General features: G+C 45.1%; 1 protein-coding gene across 4 annotated transcripts in view; it reads right to left on the bottom strand.

Annotated features, from left to right (window-relative positions):
* The window catches only part of ARHGAP44 (Rho GTPase activating protein 44), a 165,815-nt gene that overhangs the window by 47,496 nt on the left and 97,595 nt on the right, over positions 1-20,724 (bottom strand). For all 4 annotated transcript variants that reach the window (XM_045083405.1, XM_045083406.1, XM_045083408.1 and 1 more), the window contains exons 4-6: positions 17,339-17,415; positions 7,984-8,095; positions 5,993-6,069 (exon numbers count right to left, since the gene is read on the bottom strand). In XM_045083405.1, the coding sequence (XP_044939340.1) occupies positions 5,993-6,069; positions 7,984-8,095; positions 17,339-17,415 (266 nt within the window). The remainder of the gene's footprint in view (positions 1-5,992; positions 6,070-7,983; positions 8,096-17,338; positions 17,416-20,724) is intronic.

Below are 20,724 nucleotides of genomic sequence, written 5' to 3'. Positions count from 1 at the left end.
TCCAGAGAGGGACATGCACATCTTGCGAACCATTCCTCAGTGCAAAGGAAATATTCTATTCAAAGTTGTTGGAAAATCTGAACTAACAGATACAGATTGGTAAAACTTCCTGGGTGGTTCTTTTAGTTTGCCCAACAGACATGATCTATTTAATAAACTTCCCAGGGTTTAGTCACTTCGAAGTATTAAGGTGTTGTGGGGATTTTTGGTCAAATAAAGTAGGAGACGCCATGGCTATAATGGAGACCGCTGATCACGAATATGGCAGATTATGAGATTAAGCTCAGGGGCGCCTGGCTGGCTTAGTGGGTGCAGCACACGGCTCTTGATCTTAGAATCTCAGGGTCGTGAGTTCAAGCCCCTTGCTGGGTGTGGAACCTACTAAAAAAAATAAAAATAAAAATAAAAAAAAGCTAAAACTATCATGTGGCTCATGCCATCTGAAGAAAAAACAACTAACCAATATACGTGTGGGAAAAAAATATAGTGACCACAGACACTGATATTTTTTTATGGCTTCGAAGATCTGGATTTGATTTTTTTTAAACCCAATTGTCCTTAATCCCTTTAATATCCCAATTATTCTTAATCCTTTAAACCCAAACTATCCTTAATATGTATCTATTAACATGAAGACATTTTCCCAAGTTACCTTTATTTTCTTTCCTTTTTCCCTCTATTTCCCCCCGCCCCCAAATTTGACCTCTTAGATAATACTTTGGTAGCTTAAAAACACAGATCCTTCCCCTCCCTTTATGGGGAAACTTATTTGCAAGAGAGAAGTAACCAATTTTGAGATTATAAAATAGTGAGAAGATGCGGAATCAGATAGTGGAGATCAAACAATAAAACAGCACGGAAAACACGGGAAAATGTGTATGGATAGTAATCTGCTAGGGAAAGAGACACTAATCATGAATTTCAAGATACAGTGGCCTTGTCAGACATCCATTCTGTCAATAAACTCAAGCACTTTCCTGCTCCGGCAAGAGAAGAAACAGGGATTCTCGCTCGACCAAAAAGTCTGAGCTTTCAAATCTGCGGAGCAGAAAGTTCTGGGCATTAAGGAGGGCACATGATGTAATAAGCACTGGGTGTTATATGCGTCTGGTGAATCCCTGAACTCTACCCCTGAAACTAATAGTACACTAGATGTTAATTAATTGAATTTAAATAAAACAAAAAGAAAGTTCTGCTCTGGTATGACACCATTATTCGCTGGGAAAGATGCCGCTGCTGCTATAGGGTCTGGGGGTGGGGGGGACGTGGAAACAGAAAACCAGCTTTAATGAAGCCTAGAGGAGAGAAAAGGGCCAGAAATAAAGGTATGGAATTTTAGGGATCAGGAAACTGGTCAAGAGGGCAAAGGCAAGAGGAGTTCAGGGCAATGGGAAGTTGAGAAGAATTTTTGGAAGGCAAACAGGAATGTTCCTTTAGACGGACATTTATTATTTCATCTGTCCTGTCTGCTTCCCTCTGTCATTGGCGTCCTCCGGTTAGTGAGGCACTGCCCTACTCCTGCTCTGATATATGGGCCAAAGAGAGCTGCCAGAGTGGCTTTTTAAAATTTTAATTTTTAAAGATTTATTTATTTATTTGGGAGAGAAAGAGAGAAAGTGAGAGAACAGGGGAAGGAGCAGAGGGAGAAACTGTAAGACTATCCAAGCAAAACAGACTCCCACTGAGCGCAGAGCCTGATGCAGGGCTTGATCTCACGACCCATGAGATCAGGACCTGAGCTGAAACCAAGAGTCAGACGCTTAACCGATGGAGCCATCCAGGCGCCCCGAGAAGCTGCCAGTTTTGCATGACCCTCCCCGTGAGTGACCCAGGCGGGGGTCGCTGATGCAAGCCAAGCCCACGCCCATCCTTCATCACCGTGACCAACTGACAGGCCTAGGAAGTGGCATCTAAGCAAAGTCTAGACAAATGGCCTCTCTCCTCTGTACTTTGAGAACTGGAACAAAGGAAACAGGTCTCATGCTGGGGAGACAGAAGCCCAAGGGACCGTGAAGACTGGCTCTAAGATGCCTGTATGTAGGAGAGGTAGGAGGTGAGGAACAGCTTTGAAGCTGGCGACACCATGCACTTAAATCTCTCCTAATGAGCTACTTCTTTAATTCCATGAGCTGCCTGGTCTCCATCCCCCAACTCTCCTATCTTATTTATCTTAGTTCACCTGCTTCCAAAGAAAGCAGATGTCTTTTTTTTTTTTTTTTAGGATTTTATTTATTTATTTGACAGAGAGACACAGCAGAGGGAGGGAACACAAGCAGAGGGAGTGGCAGAGGGAGAAGCAGGCTCCCCGCCAAGCAGGAAGCCCGATGCAGGGCTCGATCCCAGGACCCCGGGATCATGACCTGAGCTGAAGGCAGACACTTATTGACTGAGCCACCCAGGTATCCCGAAGGCAGGTGTCTTAATCTGCACAGACTGCAGACAATATATACCAATATATTGACAATATACCACAGACTGTGTGGTTTAAGCAACAGAAATGAGCTAGCTGGTAGTTCTGGAGGCTGGAAGCCCCAGACTGAGCTTCTGGCAGGGTTTGGGTCTGGTGGAGGCTCTCTTGCTGCCTCCTCACTTGTGCTCACGTGGCCTTTCCCCTGAGTGAGTGTGCAAAGAGAAAGAAATCTCTCCCTTCCTCTTCTTAGAAGGCCCCCAACCCAACTAGATTAAGGCCCTACCCTTAGGACGGGACTTAACCTTAATTACTTTTGAAAGGCCCTATCTCCAAATAGAGTCACACGAGTGGGTTAGCACTTCAACACGTGAATTTGGGGAGGGCGGATGAAATTTAGTCCACAGCTGCTCAGCAGGAGCATAAAGTGTCCTGGATCCAGAAGGGCTGATCTTGAGATACACGCTCAGAAAAATCGAGGCAGACTTTGGGAGGAAACGGAGCTCCTTCTGCAACCACTGCTAAACCAAATCTATTCCAGAAAAGACATTTGTATATCATTCAATTCGATTCAATTCAATTCACAATCTTTAACTCAGCATAAAGCTTTAAAGCTTCCTTGAATTTTTCCTCCAGCCTCCTTATCTACCTCCTTCTACTCAACTTCTAAACTCTGGTCTTCTCTGAGGATGGTAAGGCTTGCATGATTGGCTTTCCAAACAGACAAGCCAGATCTACTGGAATTGAGGCAAAGACACACCTTGGATTCAGACCCAATTACACATTGGATAAAGGAGTTGGGTTTGACAGTATCCACCCAAGTTCTTGTACAACTCAAGGATCCGGGCACACAGATCAACAGCGTGTCTCCATCTGGAATACACCGTGCAGTTCTTCAGAGTGTAACTTGGGAACAACAAAAAGGGACTAACGAAAGTTTTGGTGATCCTGCAAAGAATGGAACCTACACACTGACCATGGTGGGAAGCAGGGTGGGGTGGAGGGGAGGGCAGGAAGGACCCTCTGATCCAGGAGAGCAGCTGGTGTTCCTTGCTATTCAATGGCATAGCATCTGGTCTTACTCTCACTACTGTCTCTTGGGACGCGGTCCTCATGTTGGCTGAAGAGTGAAGGTTTGGGGAAAAGGCAGGAAGTTGGGTGGGTTGGCTTCCGAAAAGACAAAGGTTGTCAAGGGTCTTGGCTGAAGTTTAGAAGCGTAAGAATTTGGATGGGGGAGGTAGAGATGTCCTGACCAAACCCCAGCATACAAGAGATGATGAGCTGAGAATGTGGAACAGTTCCTCAAATCGTGGAAGACGGGTTCCTAACGATGCTTCTCTATGGTTTTCAGAATCCATATGCCACTTGGTGTCACCATTAAAAACGCACGATGCTTCTCTATGGTTTTCAGAATCCATATGCCACTTGGTGTCACCATTAAAAACGCACCACGTGACTAGATGGACTGTGACTGTAGCCCACTCAACCTCTCATAAGGAGACTGAGCAAAATCACGTTAAGTAGAGGTGACAATGACAAGCGCTAATGCTAGCATCTGGCCTTCCGACCAGAAGCTCTTAGATGGAAATTTAGGTACCCTTACAGAGGCGGGGGGAAGACCTCAGAGCGAAGGGCCAGGTCTCCACGGTGAAGGAAATTACTCTACAAACCCAGGAGCAAGGTCTCCATCATCCTCTTAACAGTGGGACAATCAGCATGTCTTTAATCCTTGTGTGACTGCCCCAATGTGGGCCTTGAATGCTGATGTCACGGGAGGCACTGGACATGGTCCAAGGATACAGTAGTTGGTGATGTCACATCCATACTCCCCAGGCAACCTGCTCTGTCTTCCTCCTTGAGTGCTGAGGAGAGAGCCTCAGTCTTGGGTCGGAAAAACCTTGACAATGTTCTTCCTCCTCTTCCTTCTTAATGGAAGGAGACAAGCTTCAGGGTCATAGCCTTCTGTGAGCAACAGGATTTGCTTTCGTCCTTGTCGTTTCTATGTCTACCTGGCATTCACAGAAAAGGTAGCGCCCTTCAGTGTACCGTAGGGCTCTAACATCTTTTAAACAGATTCATTTTGAAGAAGCAAATCGACTTTTTGTGAGATGTGTAGGTCCAGATGTCCAAAACTATTCAGGTGGACTGAAGTTTGGGAAACGCTAAGTTAACGAAAGACGTTCTCTGTTTCTCTGCTGCTCTAACCTGTTCTATTTCTGGTCTTGGGCGACCGCCTTACACTCTGTATCAGTCCAGATGTTGAATTCCCAGGTCCCAACTAGTTAATTGTAGCAGTTTCCTTTGGCAAAGCACCTGGGAAGCGCTGTGACAAATGCGATCTCAATGGACACTCAAAACAACCTCCTCACATCAGCCAACGGATGGCGTCATTACCTGTGCGCAGGTGGGGCAACTGTGACTCTGGGAGGCTGAGTGACTTCACTAAACTCACAGGTCTTGGAAACAGGTGACCTGGATCTCACCATCTCACCTCAGACTCCTGCTTTGGGAATCTATATGACATCTCTCAGTCCAAGTAGATGGCTGTTTTCTGGTTTTGTTTCTTTTCCTCAAGAAAGTTAAAAAGAGGTAAGGAGAGGTTTAAAATTGACCTGCAAAGGGCTTGTGGTAGAAATGAAAGCTTCCTTCCGTATTTATCTTCAGGAACCTGCCTTCCTTCAAGCTGCACACGTAGGCACGGTGCCTACGTGTGAGAATTAGGAAGTTGCATATGAACCATAGGGGACACACGGTGGTCAGAGTCAATGTCATCTCAGGGCCTCTGGTGACCCGCCTGATGGAAGAGGTACTTTCTGGAGGCTTCTGGGAGACAGTCCTGGAGGAGAGCAGCACAGCTGGAATGCTGCTTCCATAATAATGGTCTCAGGTTCAGAGTAGCTACAAAAAGGAAAGCGCTACACCACTGGCTTCAGGAAACAGTGAGCAGGTCTCAGAATCAGAATTTTCCCCCTTCATAGACACAACACCTCACCCACCTTGCCTCTTTGATCTCAGCTCCTAGTATGCCCCACCTTGGCTCATACCCCAGTCACACTGCCCTGGTGTTATACCCAGACTGTGGCAGCCCGATCCCTCCCCAACCCTGCCTCAGGACCTTTGCACGTGCTGTTCCTGCTGCCATGGACAGTCCTGTGCCCTATCTCTGCATGGCTGCCTCCTTCTCGCCATTTATGTCGCAGATCAAGTGTCATCTCTAAGAAGCCTTCTCTGTTTCAGCCCACCTAATATAGTAGCTTCCCTTTCTCCACCACTCTCTTCTAAAACTGCACAGTGCTACCTTCTTTACAGGACTTACGGGCACCTGAAGTCACCACGTGTTCACTGGCTTGTCTCGGGCCTCTGTCTCTCACAATGGGCCACTGACCCTGTGAGGGTGGGGACCCCATAACTCTGACTCACGACCCTCCCCTCCTGTGCCTGCCATGTCAGGGGTATTAAGAAAAACCTGGAGGATGGAAACACATTTGACAAATGACGCTCCCCACAAACCCTTCCCCAAGCCCCAGATGCAATCGCTGTCCCTTCCAAGAGACAAAAAAGGAAAGCAAAGAAGCCCTTCCATACCTCGTTCGAGAAGAATCCATGTCTAGCACCAGCTTTGCTAAGTGTTTCCTCTGCTTCTGAATGTTCGGGATTTCCACCTGTAACCACAGGACAGAGTCAGACGGACGCTCCCCATGAGTTCGTACGTGGGCTGACGGCCCCCAGTCCTGATTTCCAGAGGAAACCCTCAATTCCTTTGCCCGAGCTAACTGCCGCTCTTTATTCGCGGGACCCCTGTCAGGCCCTCCGTCATCCTGACCCTGGGGGTCTCTGCACTCCCCTGCTCACTTATGCCTGGCCTCCTTCTTGTCCCCGACCTCGGCCAGCAAACATGGGCTTCATCCCGGCTCTGTCCACGACACAAAGGCCACACATGGGGAGAAAAGCAGGAAGAGCTGACACAGAGACCTAATTCACAACAGACAGCAGCAGGCGGAGGGGCGCTCATCCAGGAGGCCCGAGATCTGATGGGGGAATGCAATCAGGATGCATTTTTATAAAAATAAAGACCCCCTCCAATAAATACCAAATCAAACCCTGTCACGGCTCTGCTCGGCTATGACAAGTTCTTCCACAGTGGGTTGGTTGTACATGGATGCTCTTTTTATATTTTTATTTCCAAAAATGACTTCACGGAACACCCAGTGTGGGATTTGGGGCCCGGGCTCCACCAAAGAGGGGCAGAGAATGCAAATTTAAAGGGGAAAACTGGCTGTACATTGAAAACCCAAAACCATCTCAGGCTGTGGCTTCTACAGGAGGGAAAATCGTGAGGACGGTCTTCGGAGCAGGGGTGAGTAACGTAGGGAGGGGAACCATTTCTGACAGGCCAGAAGGACATCTGGCTAGCACAAGCAAGTCTTGGCACCCAGGCCAGGTTTGCTTCAGGCTTTGCCCAAGACCCCAGACCACCTTTCCAAGGTGCAAAGGGCCTCTCACGCATGCGCTTGGCTGGGCTATGGCCTAACACAGAACGGCACCTGAGAAGTCTAGAGCTGATCTCTATCAAGGCACTATAGGCAGGATTTTCTCCTTGAAAACTTTGAGGCACTTCGGTTAATGATTTGCCCGTCCATTCTGTTATAGAAATTGCACCAGGGGATGGGGAGGTGCTGGGGGGAGTCCAGGAAGGAAACCAGGCCTGGTCTAGGGCAATGCCATCCAATATGCTAGCCCCTAGCTCTCTGTGGGTGCAGCGTTTTAAATTCGAATGAGTAAAAATTTAAAAATGTGAAAAGTAGTTCCTCGGTGAAATTAAAATGTGAAATGTAGTTCCTCGGTGACACGAAGCACATTTCAAGAGCTTGCCAGCCCCAGGTGGCTAGTGGCTAGCAAACCGTGCAGACGCGGAGCACCTGTAGTTCGAAGGGATGGGGCTGGGGTGGTCTTGGATGACCAATCCAAGGCAACTGGAAAGAAGTCAGGGGCGCAAGGCAAATAAAATCCCCAATGGTGTCCATTCTTACTCAACACAGTTTCACTTGGCTGAAGCTAGCCAGATCGTCACACGGACATCAAGGTGTCTGTGTCCTCACAGTGTTATCCAGCACCCTTCAGAACCCAGAGACATAGGGGCTGAAGGGCACATTTATGACGAGCATGGAGTAAGATACAGAACTTTTGAATCACCGTACTGTGCTCCTGCAATGTGCAGGACGCAGGATATGAACTATACTGGAACTAAAGTAAAAAATAAAATCGGATGAAATCAAAGAGAAGGGATCCACGTATACATAAGGTGTAGGCGGCCCTACAGAGGAGGGGCTGCTGTTCATTTCCTGGAAGACAGGAGATGGGTTGGGGGCAGGATGGGTAAAGCGTGCAGACCCCCGTGGGGAAGGAGATCTGGTGCCAGCTAAGCTCCCATCCCCACTGGGAAGCCAGCAGAGAGGAGTGTCAGGGGCAGAGGGAGCTGGTGCTATATGGGGAATCCTGACAGGGAGGACGGGCAGTGATAATTCCTGCTGCAGAACAGTGTCCCCAAGTGGGGCGGCCTCGTGCGCACGGCTTACCTCGGCCAGCAAAAACAGGGGCTCGATCACGTCTCTCTCCACCTGCAGCTCGAAGTGGATCAGCTCCTGAGCCAGCTTGTCCTCCGCCTCTCCGCAGAGTTTCAGCATCTTCCTGCAACAGGAGGGGAAAGCCACGCTCGGGACCACGAGGTGGTCAGCAGGAGGTCACCTGCATCTGAGCGGCCCAACTTGTTCTACTCAGTTTGACTTCTGAAATTATGCATTTTTTTAAAGGATGCAAAGAACCCACCCTGTGCCTAGAGTAAAGGAAACACGTAGGGAAATACAAGAGAGACAGGGAACAACAGACTCCTACGTGCTGAATGTATACAGCCATAAGCCCCAGATGCTTCTATGTCCCCTGAGCCCTGGAAAATGAGCTACAACCAATGCACAAGCAGACCAACATCTTTCTTTTTTACCCCCTAGATAATTTTTTTTTTATTTTTTAAATTTTTATTTATTTTTTAAATTTCTTTTCAGTGTTCCAGAATTCATTGTTTATGCCCCACACCCAGGGCTCCATGCAATACCTGCCTTCCTTAATACCCACCACCAGGCTCTCCCAACCCCCCTTCTTCCTCCCCTCCCCCACAAAACCTCAGATTGTTTCTCAGAGTCCACAGTCTCTCGTGGTTCATTTCCCCCTCCAATTTCCCCCAACTCCATTCTCTTCTCCATCTCCCCATGTCCTCCATGTTATTCCTTATGCTCCACAAGTGAAACTATATGAGAATTGACTCTCTCTGCTTGACTCATTTCACTCAGCATAATCTCCTCCAGTCCCGTCCATGTTCATATAAAAGTTGGGTATTCATCCTTTCTGATGGAGACATAATACTCCATAGTATATATGGACCACATCTTCTTTATCCATTTGCCCGTTGAGGGGTATCTTGGTTCTTCCCACAGTTTGGCGATTGTGGCCATTGCTGCTATGAACATTGGGGTACAGATGGCCCTTCTTTTCCCTACATCTATATCTTTGGGGTAAATACCCAATAGTGCAATTGCAGGGTCATATGGAAGCTCTATTTTTAATTTCTTAAGGAACCTCCACACTGTTTTCCAAAGTGGCTGCACCATCTTGCATTCCCACCAACAGTGGAAGAGGGTTCCCCTTTCTCCACACCTTCTCCAACACACGTTGTCTACTGTCCTATTAATTTTGGCTATTCTAACTGGTGTAAGGTGATATATCAATGTGGTTTTGATTTGAATCTCCCTGATGGCTAGTGTTGATGAACATTTTTTCATGTGTCTGTTAGTCATTTGTATGTCTTCATTGGAGAGAAGTGTCTGTTCGTGTCTTCTGCCCATTTTTTGACATGATTATCTGTTTTGTGTGTGTTGAGTTTGAGGAGTTCTTTATGGATCCTGGATATCAGCCCTTTGTCTGCAGTGTCATTTGCGAATATCTTCTCCTATTCCATGGATTGCCTCTTTGTTTTGTTGACTGTTTCCTTTGCTCTGTAGAAGCTTTTGATCTTGATTAAGTCCCAAAAGTTCATTTTCACTTTTGTTTCCTTTGCCTTTGGAGACATATATTGAAAGAAGTTGCTGTGGCTGATGTCGAAGAGGTTACTGCCTATGTTCTCCCCTAGGATTCTGATGGACTCCTGCCTTTCGTTGAGGTCTTTTATCCATTTCAAGTTCATCTTTGTGTAGACCAACATCTTCCAACTCATCCCCCAAAACTCAATTTCAGGAGGCTCTTCTACAAAGAGAACTCCTTCTTCTAAGCCATGACAACTGACCTTGTACAGAATGAACAATTACCCCGTTGGAAAATTGGAATGGAAAAACCATTACAAAAGTGGATTCGGAGTAAGCAAATAATGGAAGACGTAGATAAGTAGAAAGCTATGCCATATTCCTAGGTGAGAAGATATGTTATTTCAAAGATGTTAATTCCCCAAGTGGGTATAGGGGTACGCAGGCAGTCCTCCTTCTGCATGGTACCAGGGTAACCGAAATACATGAGAAAGTTTTTACAAATCAATAAAAGTAGAAGAGGTCACTGATTCTAAAGTTAGTATGTATCTTTCCTGTTCTTATGTTTATGCTTCTATGAAATATATAAGCATTCACATACAATACAGAATACTGAAGCCTGACCCAAACAAGTTCCTATCAATGGTTTTACACTTAACCTATCCTCTGGCTTGACTTTTTTTTTTTTTTTTAAGATTTTATTTATTTATTTGACAGAGAGAGACATAACAAGTAGGAGAAAAGGCAGGCAGAGAGAGAGGAGGAAGCAGGCTCCCCACTGAGCAGAGAGCCCAATGCGGGGCTTGATCCCAGGACCCTGGGATCATGACCTGAGCTGAAGCAGAGGCTTTAACCCACTGAACCACCCAGGTGCCCCAGGCTTGCTTTGTTCATGCATCATCTTTGGGGCTTATGTGTCTTGCACATATGTCTTACATGTCCTATACATGCAGAATTAAATCATTCTGGTGCATGGAATCCTATCCCACCACTTATTAAGCTTTCCCTGAATCAACAGACCCATCAAGTCCAGGGCTATTGCATAGGTGTGTATGGTCCGTTTGCACATAAGAATTTTTCTGTGCAAAGGAGAGGAGATACGCACCGTCCTTAACCTCACTAGCTACTTGTTCTCCAAAGGGATAACGCTAACTTTGCCCTCACCAGCACAAATGAGAGCTCCCAACGCTCTACACTCTGCCAAGCCTTGGTACTGGTAAGGCGTTGGAGTTCTGCCAAACTGGTGGATGCCAATTATGACCTCATCCTGGTTTTAATCTGCATTTCTTGGCTTCTGGGGAGACTGAGTGCCTTTTCGTGTTTTGGGCCATTTCACGATCCCTCTCGTAGGATGTGCTATTTGCATTCATTGACTGTTTTGGTACCAGGATCTTTTTATTGGAATTTATTTGTAGGAGTTCCATCCGTCTATCTATCTATACTTAAAATACATTTACATTTATATATACATATATACACCTAAAAATATGGGTGTGGATGTAGAGGAGATTCAAGTTCTTTTTCCTTTCTGCTGCAAATTTCAGTTTCCAGGTCATGGGCTTGCTTCTCTTTGCTCTTTTTTAAATGGTGTCTTTTATCTGATTTGTCTATTACTTACGTCCATGTTCCTGATGCTACTTGTTAAATTTCTTTTTTCTTTTCTTTTTCTTTTTTTTTTTTTTTTTTTTGGCATTGGCATTGGCTATGGACTGTCAACTCTGGAAAATGAGAATTTGGCAATCTTTGTATCTGTCCTCTCCACACTTATTTGTATTGGTAGATCTTTGGTATTTGCACTACATTTTGACCCAGTGTGCCATTCAGAGTTCGGCTGGGTCAGATACTGTGATCACTGGTCTTTCCCAAACGTTCATGCTCTCTGATCCTCTCTGTAGAATCAATAATGGCCTTGCTTTGGCTTGCTTGTTTAGTTTTTCTATAGACCTGACTGAACCCCAAATCCCCCACCACTATTTTGTCTAAGATGCTGAACCACACTTGATGTGAATGAGTTCCATCTTGAATTCATCTCTCTGGGACCCATGTCAATCTGAACGGACTTTTCCTTCAATCCCTGGCGCAGCTGTCTTCCTGCACACTTCCTTCCCCACTTCCTGGGATTTTTCTCTCCCTCTGTCCTGAGCCAGATAAATCTTATTTCCCATATCTTGTGTCTACCTGTTTCTTGGTTACTTCATTGTAGAGCACACCTTGGTTTAGCTGCCTGCGAGTGGGCAGGAAACCAATTTTTGAGACCTCGCATGTCATGATATTCCCCTCTACCCTCATACTGATTGATAGCTAGGCAGGATATAGAATTCTAAGCAAAGCATAATATTTCTTCAGAATTTGAAGGCATTCCACAGTAATCTCCTCATTTCCATTGTTATGTTTGGCAATCTGGAAGCATTCAGATTTCTGAGACTTTCTACTGTGGCCATTTTTTTTTTCCTCCAGAAGTTTGTAGAATCTCTGTACCTTTCACTAGTCTTCACTAGTGGTGAGCCCGGGCACAGGTTCAAGTTTTTCTCAGTTGTATCAGGAGCTCAATGGACCCTTTCAATATAGGAACTCACGTCCTTCAGTTCTGGAAAACTCTTCTGGATGACTTTATTACCATTATTATTACTATATTTTAATAATATAAGTTATTCAGGCTTATAGCTTCCTGGGTTGGTTCTTTAATCTTCCAACTTTTCCATTTTTGATGTCATGGTTGTCTTTTCTGAATTTGACTTTATCTTCCAAACCTGTCACTGAAAATGTACCTTTTATTTCCATGAGCTTGTCTCGACCTCAGAGTATTTCTTTCCCATAGCATTTTTTTAATTGACATCCTCGGTTTTTTAGTTCTTTCTTTTTTTCATTGAGATATAATTGACAAACATCCTGGCTTTCGTTCACAGACACGTTATTTTCTCTTAGCACTGACAAAGTAAGTGACGCATTTTCCAGAGCTCTTCTCTTCCCCATGCAATATCTATTTCCCCTGGAGTCTCCTCCCCGACTGTTTGGGTATGTAGGCTTCAATTTAGACGTCCTTCAAATGTTTGGTGAGCTTGGACGCCTGTCTATATTTAAGAGCTCAGAGTATGTGAGTAAAGCTCTTTGGCTGCAAGCTTGTCTATGGGACGGTTGAGCTGGGCCATTTGCTCAAGTACTGTCCCCTCCAATGGCTTTGGTTCATCCCCATTGGGCTGGTCCCATATGCCAGAGAAGGCTCTTCTGGCATAGAGAGGAAAGACCTGGGGGCCACAGGGATGGGAGAGAGAGATGCAGATCTCAGCATCCAGCAGGCATTAGTCACTTTAATGTGTGATACCCTTCCATGCTGTCTGCCATCTGGACTCTCTGCTTTACACCCTTCAGGGAATAAAGCTCCAGACTTTCCTGCTGGGTCTGGGGATAAAGAGATGAGGGTCTTCCAGAGCTGTGGATAAGGGCTGGGTTTGAGCCTCCCAAGTGGTACTAAGCTAGCTCTCGACACACACACTCATAACTTGGATCACCTCCCAGACCCCAAAGACCCACTCACCACTCTAGAAATCCCTGGGGCCACCACCTCTGAGCCTGCAAGCCTTTCAAGAGGTAAATGACATTGGTTGTCTGTATATCCTACTTCTGGCTCCAGAGTGCATTTTCTGAGACCTGTCCAGTCAAGTCACCAGGCCACCATCAGCTTTCAAAGCTCACAAAATCTTGTTTTCTCTCCTGTTTTTCATGCCTTTCTGGGTTCATGTCTTTTAAGAAAAAAATAAATCCCTTCACTGTAGTAGATTTGGGAAGGGAACAAAATAAGATGTTTGTGCTCAGTGTGTCAATCTTTACCCAGGGGTCCTTCAGCCCTTCACCTCCAACCTTTCTGTGTCCCTATGCTGTAGGCAAATCTCGGAAACAGCATGCATGTTTCCTCCCCTGTGATCCTCTATGTTATGAGCCGTTGACTTGATTCCATCTTTCACAACTGCGGATCTAGAGCCCTTCCCTTGTACTTTTACTTTGTGTTCTCTTTACTTGTTTTTTGTCCTTTTAGTCCCTTTTGGGGTGTTTCTTTTTTCTATTTTGTTTACTTCCCTTTTCATCCTTCTACTAATTTCGAAGTGCTACATTCTATTCCTTTTGTGGTTCCTCTTGCTTTTCTAACACCCACACTTTACACAAAAATGGAACACCTTTATTTATCCTTCTTTCAAACAGTCAAAGACTTTGGTACACTGATCATCTTCCTGGTGGTCCATGCTATCATTTCCCAGTATTCTGTTTCACTTTGCCTTAAACTCCCCCAAGTAATGTTTTAATTCAATGCTTATTTATATTTCTTTACACCAAAGAGTAGCAGAATATGCCTTCTCCAAAATGCCACTTAAGCCTAAGGATTATTTTGAGCTGCAGGCAATCAAGAAGAAGCCCTCCACCTGTTTGCCTAAAAGCAGGACACGGGCTGTAAAGCTGTCCTCTTCCCCTCTCTACCAGGAAGGACAGAAGTCAACCACCAGACACAACTCCAGAGCCTTATCAGCCAGAAGGCACCTCGGGAACCAACATATAAACCTGACTAATGAGCCTTCTTTTCCATTTGCCTCCCCAAATATCTGCCATCCCAGAATCTGCCACCCTAGGAACTCAAATTTCTTCTCCTTTGTCCTGTTGCTTCCCTCAAAATTGTTCTTTTGTTAAAAGTGCTACCTAAGCCCAAGTTCCAACCTGCCTTTGAGTTACTCATCGATGAGCTCTGCCACGTGTATGCACCGCACGTCTTAATAAAATGTGCATGCTTTCCTCTGTTGATCTATTTCTGCCAATTTAATTTGAAGGGCCCCACTCAAAGAACCCCAGACAGGTAGAAAGAAAGAATTTTCATCCCCAACAAGGCACTCAAAATTTTTTATGCTATCCAGCGACTTGCATTTCATTCCTTCCTTCTGGATGTAACCTGTTTCACACATCTTAACTATCTTAACTAGTCCGTTTAGTGAGAATATGCAACTAGTAATTTTTCCTAAATCTTTTCCAGCCATATCTTTATTTCCCTTTATTCTCTTTTTACTTTTTTTTTTTTTAAAAAAAAAGGTTATTATTTATTTGACAGAGAGTGAGAGCATAAGCAGGGGAAGTGGCAGGCAGAAAGAGAGGGAGAAGCAGGTTCCCTGCAGAGTATGGGGATCCAATGTGGGGTTCGGTCCCTGGACCCTGAGATCATGACCTGAGCTGAAGGCAGATGCTTAACCAACTGAACTACCCAGGCATCCTTTCCTTTATTCTTGAATAATGGTTTAATTCATCAGAGAATCTAGGTTTCTTATATTTTCACTCAATACTTGAAGGGATTCCTCCATTACTGCCTGGCATTTCTTTAAGTTGACAAATAAATACCCTGCTATCAATTAAATTGCTCTTTTTCTTTTTAAAGACTTATTTATTTATTTGAGTGAGTGAGTGAGTAAGTGAGCAAGCAGGAGGGGCAGATGGAGAGGGAGAGAGAATTCTAAGCAGACTCCCTGTTAAGCATGAAGCCCAATGCAAGGCTCAATCTCCTGATCCTGAGATCACAACCTGAGCCAAAACCAAGAGGTGTATGCTCAACTGACTGAGCCACCCCAGTGCCCCTGGAATTGTTCTTTTATACACAATGAGCTTTTCTTCTGCTTGATTTTAAATTTCTCTATCTTTTTTTCTTAATAATCTGTAGTCTTAATATGGTGCAATAGATTTCTTTCTGTTGACCTCAATCAACGCTTTTTGTGTTTCTTTAATCTAAAGATTTATGTTTGTTTGTTGGTTGGTTTGTTTTTCTAAATCTAGAAAAGAAATGTTCCACCATAATCTCCCCTTACCCTCATTTTCTTCTTGGGGAACAGCTCCCAGACACAGGTCTGTATTTTATCATCCATGCTTGTCCATTTCCGAATGCCAACTCCCCACCTCTTGTAAATCAGTCTGCTCATTCTTGGTGGCAACCTCCTACCTGTTTGCAAGCTCACAAATTCTTTATTATTATTTTTTTCTTTTATTATTTATTATCTGTTTATTATTATTTATTTCATTGGTGCATAATTTCAGTTTATCTCAAGTTTTTTTTTTTTTTTAATTCCCTATGTTGCACCTTCCATCCTCATGACTTGTTTCATAACTGGAATCCTGAACCTCCTACTCCTCTTCCCCTCATCTTCCCAATCCACCCCTGCCCCCCTCCTCTCTGGCCACCATCAGCTTGTTCTCTGTATTCATACGCCCGTTTCTGCTTTTTTTGTTCATTTGTTCATTTGTTTTTCAGAATCCACGTATAAGTGAAATCATAACGTTATTTGTCTCTGTCTGATTGATTGCATTTAGCATAATAACATCTGGGTCCCTCCATTGTCACAGCTGGCAAGATCCCATTCTTCTTTAACACTGAATACTCTTCCATTATATATAAATTACTCTTATACATACACAGACACATATGTGCACCACACTTCTTATTTATCCATTCACTTATCCATAAATGGACACTGCGGGGGGGGACTTCTGTTATCTCTGCTAAAATAAACAATGCTGCAGTAAACACAAGAGTGCATACATGCTTTTGATTAGTGTTTTTGTCTTCTTTGAGTAAACACCCAGTAATTGCAATTGCTGGATCATATGGCTAATTCTATTTTTAAACTTTCTGAGGAATCCCCCACACTGTTTCCCACAGTGGCTGCACCTGCTTGCGTTCCCACCAACAGGGCACGAGGCTCCTTTTTCTCCACACCCTGGCCAAGAGCTTATCTTGTGGCTTTAAATGACAGTAAGTATGATATGAATTTCAAAAAGTTCTATTTGGCTTTTCTCTGATTCTATTATTCCCCACCCCCATATCATTAGATTCTTGGGTCACGAACTATTTTGTCTTTTTTTTTTTTTTAAGATTTTATTTATTTATTTGTCAGAGAGAGAAAGAGGATTCACAAGCAGGGGGAGCAGCAGAGGGAGAAGCAGGCTCCCTGCCGAGCAGAGAGCCCTATGCAGGGCTCCATCCCAAGACCCTGGGATCATGACCTGAGCCGAAGGCAGACGCTTCACGGACTGAGCCACCCAGGGATCCCTTGTCTTTACTTTTCAATGGAGGTTTGTAATTGGCTATAACATTGCAATTGTTTCAGGTGTACAATGGAGGATTCAATATTTGCACATACTGTGAAAGGAGCACCATGATACGTCTAATTAATGCGTCACCTTACACAGTTACACCAGGAATTTTTTTTTTCCTTAAAAATATGGAGTGTTTCACACATTGGCCTGTCACCCACGCTCAGGGGCCATGTTCCAGTTTTAGTGCATGTGCTGCTAAGCCAGGCGCTGTCCTCACTTAATTTTTAAACTTCATTTTAAGCAGAGCTCTTTCATGCATATTGATATCTATTACTTCATATGTTCTTTCCTATTTCTGCACTATTTTTAGTTCTCGCCACCTCTCCTGCTGATCGTGTCTTGCTGATGCTCCCTCACGACCATTCTATTTTTAGTGTGTTTTTATTGTGCGCTCAGACGCAGCCCCGGTTGTTCTGGGAATCCTATAATTTTTGACATCTGACATGGAGAGGTTTCCCATTTGCTTCTGCTGCAGCCCTGGGGATTTCATTTGTCCTTCAACCCATTTTTTGTGTTTATTATGCTAACTTCCCCTCCCGAGGAGAGCTGCCTCCCTGCACAGCCAATATGACTTTGGAACCCGGGGTTTTGATTTTTCTCACCAGCAAACCTTTCCGCCTTCCCACCCAAGCCCCACCCAGTCTTCAGGTGTCCTCAATGCATCCCTGAGAAGCTCTGGCCCCCCTCTCAGGGACGGGGGCTTACCTGGATTCGGCTTAAAAACACGCATGATGTCACCTACCCAAGAAGTGTGTCATCTCCCAGGATAGCTGACCCCTCCACCAAACACTGAGCCAGCGTTGTCAAAGGCAACTTTTTCTGAAAAGGAAAAAAAGAAAAAAACAATGTTGTAATGAAAACTATTTCAACAGCCAGCTGCCTACTCTAAAACATCAGAAAGTCAAACACCTGCCTAGCTACTGTATTAGCTAAGGCACAAAAGGACCTTAAGGTAAGTTGAAAACCTGAACATTCGGGGCATACAAGGACAGATTAGACTCAGAGGTGAAAATTCAGAAAATCAAAACCGAATTAAATGTGCCAATTTGGAAATTCAACCTAAGGATTATGGGCTGCATTTTATTTATTTATTTATTTATTTATTTGATAGAGAGAGAGAAAGAGACAGTGAGAGAGGGAATACAAGCAGGGGCAGATGGAGAGGGAGAAGCCCACTCCCTGCTGAGCAGGGAGCCTGATGTGGGGCTCCATCCCAGGACTCCAGGATCATGACCTGAGTGGAAGGCAGAGGCTTAATAAACTGAGCCACCCTGGTGCCCCTACAGGCTGCATTTTAAAATAAAGTAGGATAGGGGTGCCTGGGTGGCTCAGTTGGTAGAAGCGTCTGACACTTCATCTCAGCTCAGGTCTTGATCTCAGGGTCATGAGTTCAAGCCCTGTGTTGGCCTGCACACTGGGTGTGGAACTCACTTAAAGTGGGGGGGGGGGCACTGAGGGGCTCAGTGGGTTAAAGCCTCTGCCTTCGGCTCAGGTCATGATCCTGGGTTCCTGGGATCAAGTCCCGCGTCAGGCTCCCTGCTCAGAGGAGAGCCTGCTTCCCTCTCCCTCTGCTGCTCCTACCATTTGTGCTTTCTCCCTTGCTCTCTCAAATCAGTAAATCAAATCTTTAAAAAAATAAATAAATGAGGCAGCTTATGGTCAAGAAAGGGAGAGAAGTGTTCACGTACAGTTACAATGCAAAGAAAATAAGCATAAAATAAAGGCACGCTGTAAGGAAGATAGAAAATGGCTGACAAGCACATGAAAAGACACTAAACATCATGAGTCATGAAGAAAACCCAAATCAAAGCCACTGGGAGCGACCAGTCACATCCACTAGGATGGCAAGTGGAATAACAATAAAGATCAGAAAATAAGTATCAGTGGGGCGCCTGGGTGGCTCAGTCGGTTAAGCGTCTGCCTTCGGCTCAGGTCATGATCCCAGAGTCCCAGGATCGAGTCCCACACTGGGCTCCCTGCTCAGTGGGGAGTCTGCTTCTCCCTCTGACCTCCCCACATGCTCCCAGTCTCCCTCTCTCATTCTGTCTCTCAATAAATAAATAAAATCTTAAAAAAACAAAAAGAAAGAAAGAAAAGAAATATCGGTGAGCCGGGAAGCATGGTGAGCCCATGGAGAAATGGGAAGCTTCGTGCCATGTTGGTGGAAACATAAAATGGGGCGGCTCCGTGTTGAAGCCCGGCAGTATTTCAATAAATTAAACCAAATTACCATAAGGCCCAGTTAGACGACTCAATACCACCCAAAATAACTGAAAAGAGATCATCAAAGAAAAACATGTGCATGCCCGAGAATGTCAGCACTACTCACAGCCGCCCAAGGGTGCAAAGGGCTCCAGTGTCCATCGACTGATGAAGGGATCAATTACGAGGGGTATATCCATATGGCGGAGTATTATTTGGTCATAAAAGGAATGAAGGGTTGACACACAGTGGGACATGGATGAACCCTGAGAGCATCATGCTGAGCGAAATAAGCCAGACATAGGGGACCGGTCATATGATTCCATTTATAGGAAACATCCAAAGAGGCAAATCCACAGTGTGCAGCATGGCCCACTCCCTCTGTGCTAAGCACTGACAACCCCTCTCCTCAGTGAGTCGAAACCACAGTGCTACAGTGGAACCACAATGGAAAGCACTTGGACTACAAGCAGCCCAGAGCCTCCTGTGTTCCCACACAATGATCTTCCACTATCCTCATAGAACTTACATTCTACGTGCAGGGAAACAAATGATAAACATGCAAATGGTAACGGGGTCATTTCAGCAGAAATCAGGACAGTGGGGAGTGGGCTGCGGTAGTAGCCTAGAGTCCTAGTGTGGGAAGACCTCTCAGAGGGGGTGGCATTTAAGATGCAGCCCAAGTGGGAGAGAGTCAGCCATATCTCAAAAAGATTCGAGGAAGAATGGTCCAGGGAGTGGATACTGCAAGTGCAAAGGCCCTGAGGTAGAACCAATATGGCCGGTTTGAGGTGCCCAACAAAGCCAATGCAGCTGGAGCACAGCGAGTGACAGGGAGAGGGCAGAGCATAATGCAGAGGCCAGATGGGGGAAAGCCTGCCTTGTTCACCAGAGGCAGGCACTGGGGTCTCAATCTCAGGGCATCTGGTGACCAGTGGAGGGCTTAAGAGCACATTCAGATGAAAATAACTCAGTCCCGAGACAGACATGACTGAATGGTCTGTCAGCGCGATCAAGCGGGAATCAAGGTTTTGGGGCTCCATCCACTTGAACTTGGGAATCTGCTTTGAACCCCTCTGGGAGATTTGCAGGCTCTGAGGTACCTCTAGGGAAGACAGGGGTAGGTAGGGCAGCCCCCAAGAGTGATCTGGAAATTCATATGGTACTTGAGGTAAATTCAGGTAGACAGAGCCCATGATGCATGTGTGGACAAGGTCCTTCAGTGGGTCTGAATTACATCCCCTCCCTGAGCTTACACGTGTCCCCTCCAGTGAAGTCAGATACCTTTCACTCTAGGGATAAATTCATCACTCGTCAATTCAAATAAAATGGGACATTCTTCTTGGTAAAAACGAGACAGTACAACTCAGTACTAATACATCCAAATCTAAACATCACTTTCTAGTTGTGCTACAAAGGCATCATGTACACATTTCTGGAGTCTTAATTAAAGGTGCAGTAAACAGTATGAGAAGGGGTACTCCCACATTGCCTTTTTAAAAAACCTTATTAACAGCGCATTTTTAAAAATGTGTCTAAAGTGTTTAAAAATGAACAGAGTTAGGCAGGTATAAATATGTATGCTTGTGAGTTCTTGGTGTTAGTTCTTCATCCGGAGTGTTCCTGCCCTCTTGGGAACTCTGGCAATGTATGGAGATATTTTCACTTATTGCAGGACGGGAAACACCACTGGCATCTGATGGAGAGAGGCCAGGGATGCTGGTAAACATTTTACTACACGCAGGACAGTTTCCCCAAATTGAGGATTGCCCCGCCTAAAATATCAAGAGTGCTGAGGTTGAGAAACCTGGTTTAAGGAGAAACAGTCATCCATATGTAAATTCCTCAAATATCTCAGTAACAAGGCCAGAGAAGATGCTGTGCCTCGAATGTTGGGGAGAACTATCCCAGTACGGGTCAGCTCAC

Source organism: Mustela putorius, unplaced genomic scaffold (assembly GCF_011764305.1).
Source record: "Mustela putorius furo isolate JIRA1106 unplaced genomic scaffold, ASM1176430v1.1 tig00000695_pilon_pilon_pilon, whole genome shotgun sequence".
NCBI classification, from domain to species: domain Eukaryota; kingdom Metazoa; phylum Chordata; class Mammalia; order Carnivora; family Mustelidae; genus Mustela; species Mustela putorius.
Note: the sequence above shows the minus strand (reverse complement) of the source record. Positions and strands in the feature narration are given on the sequence as shown.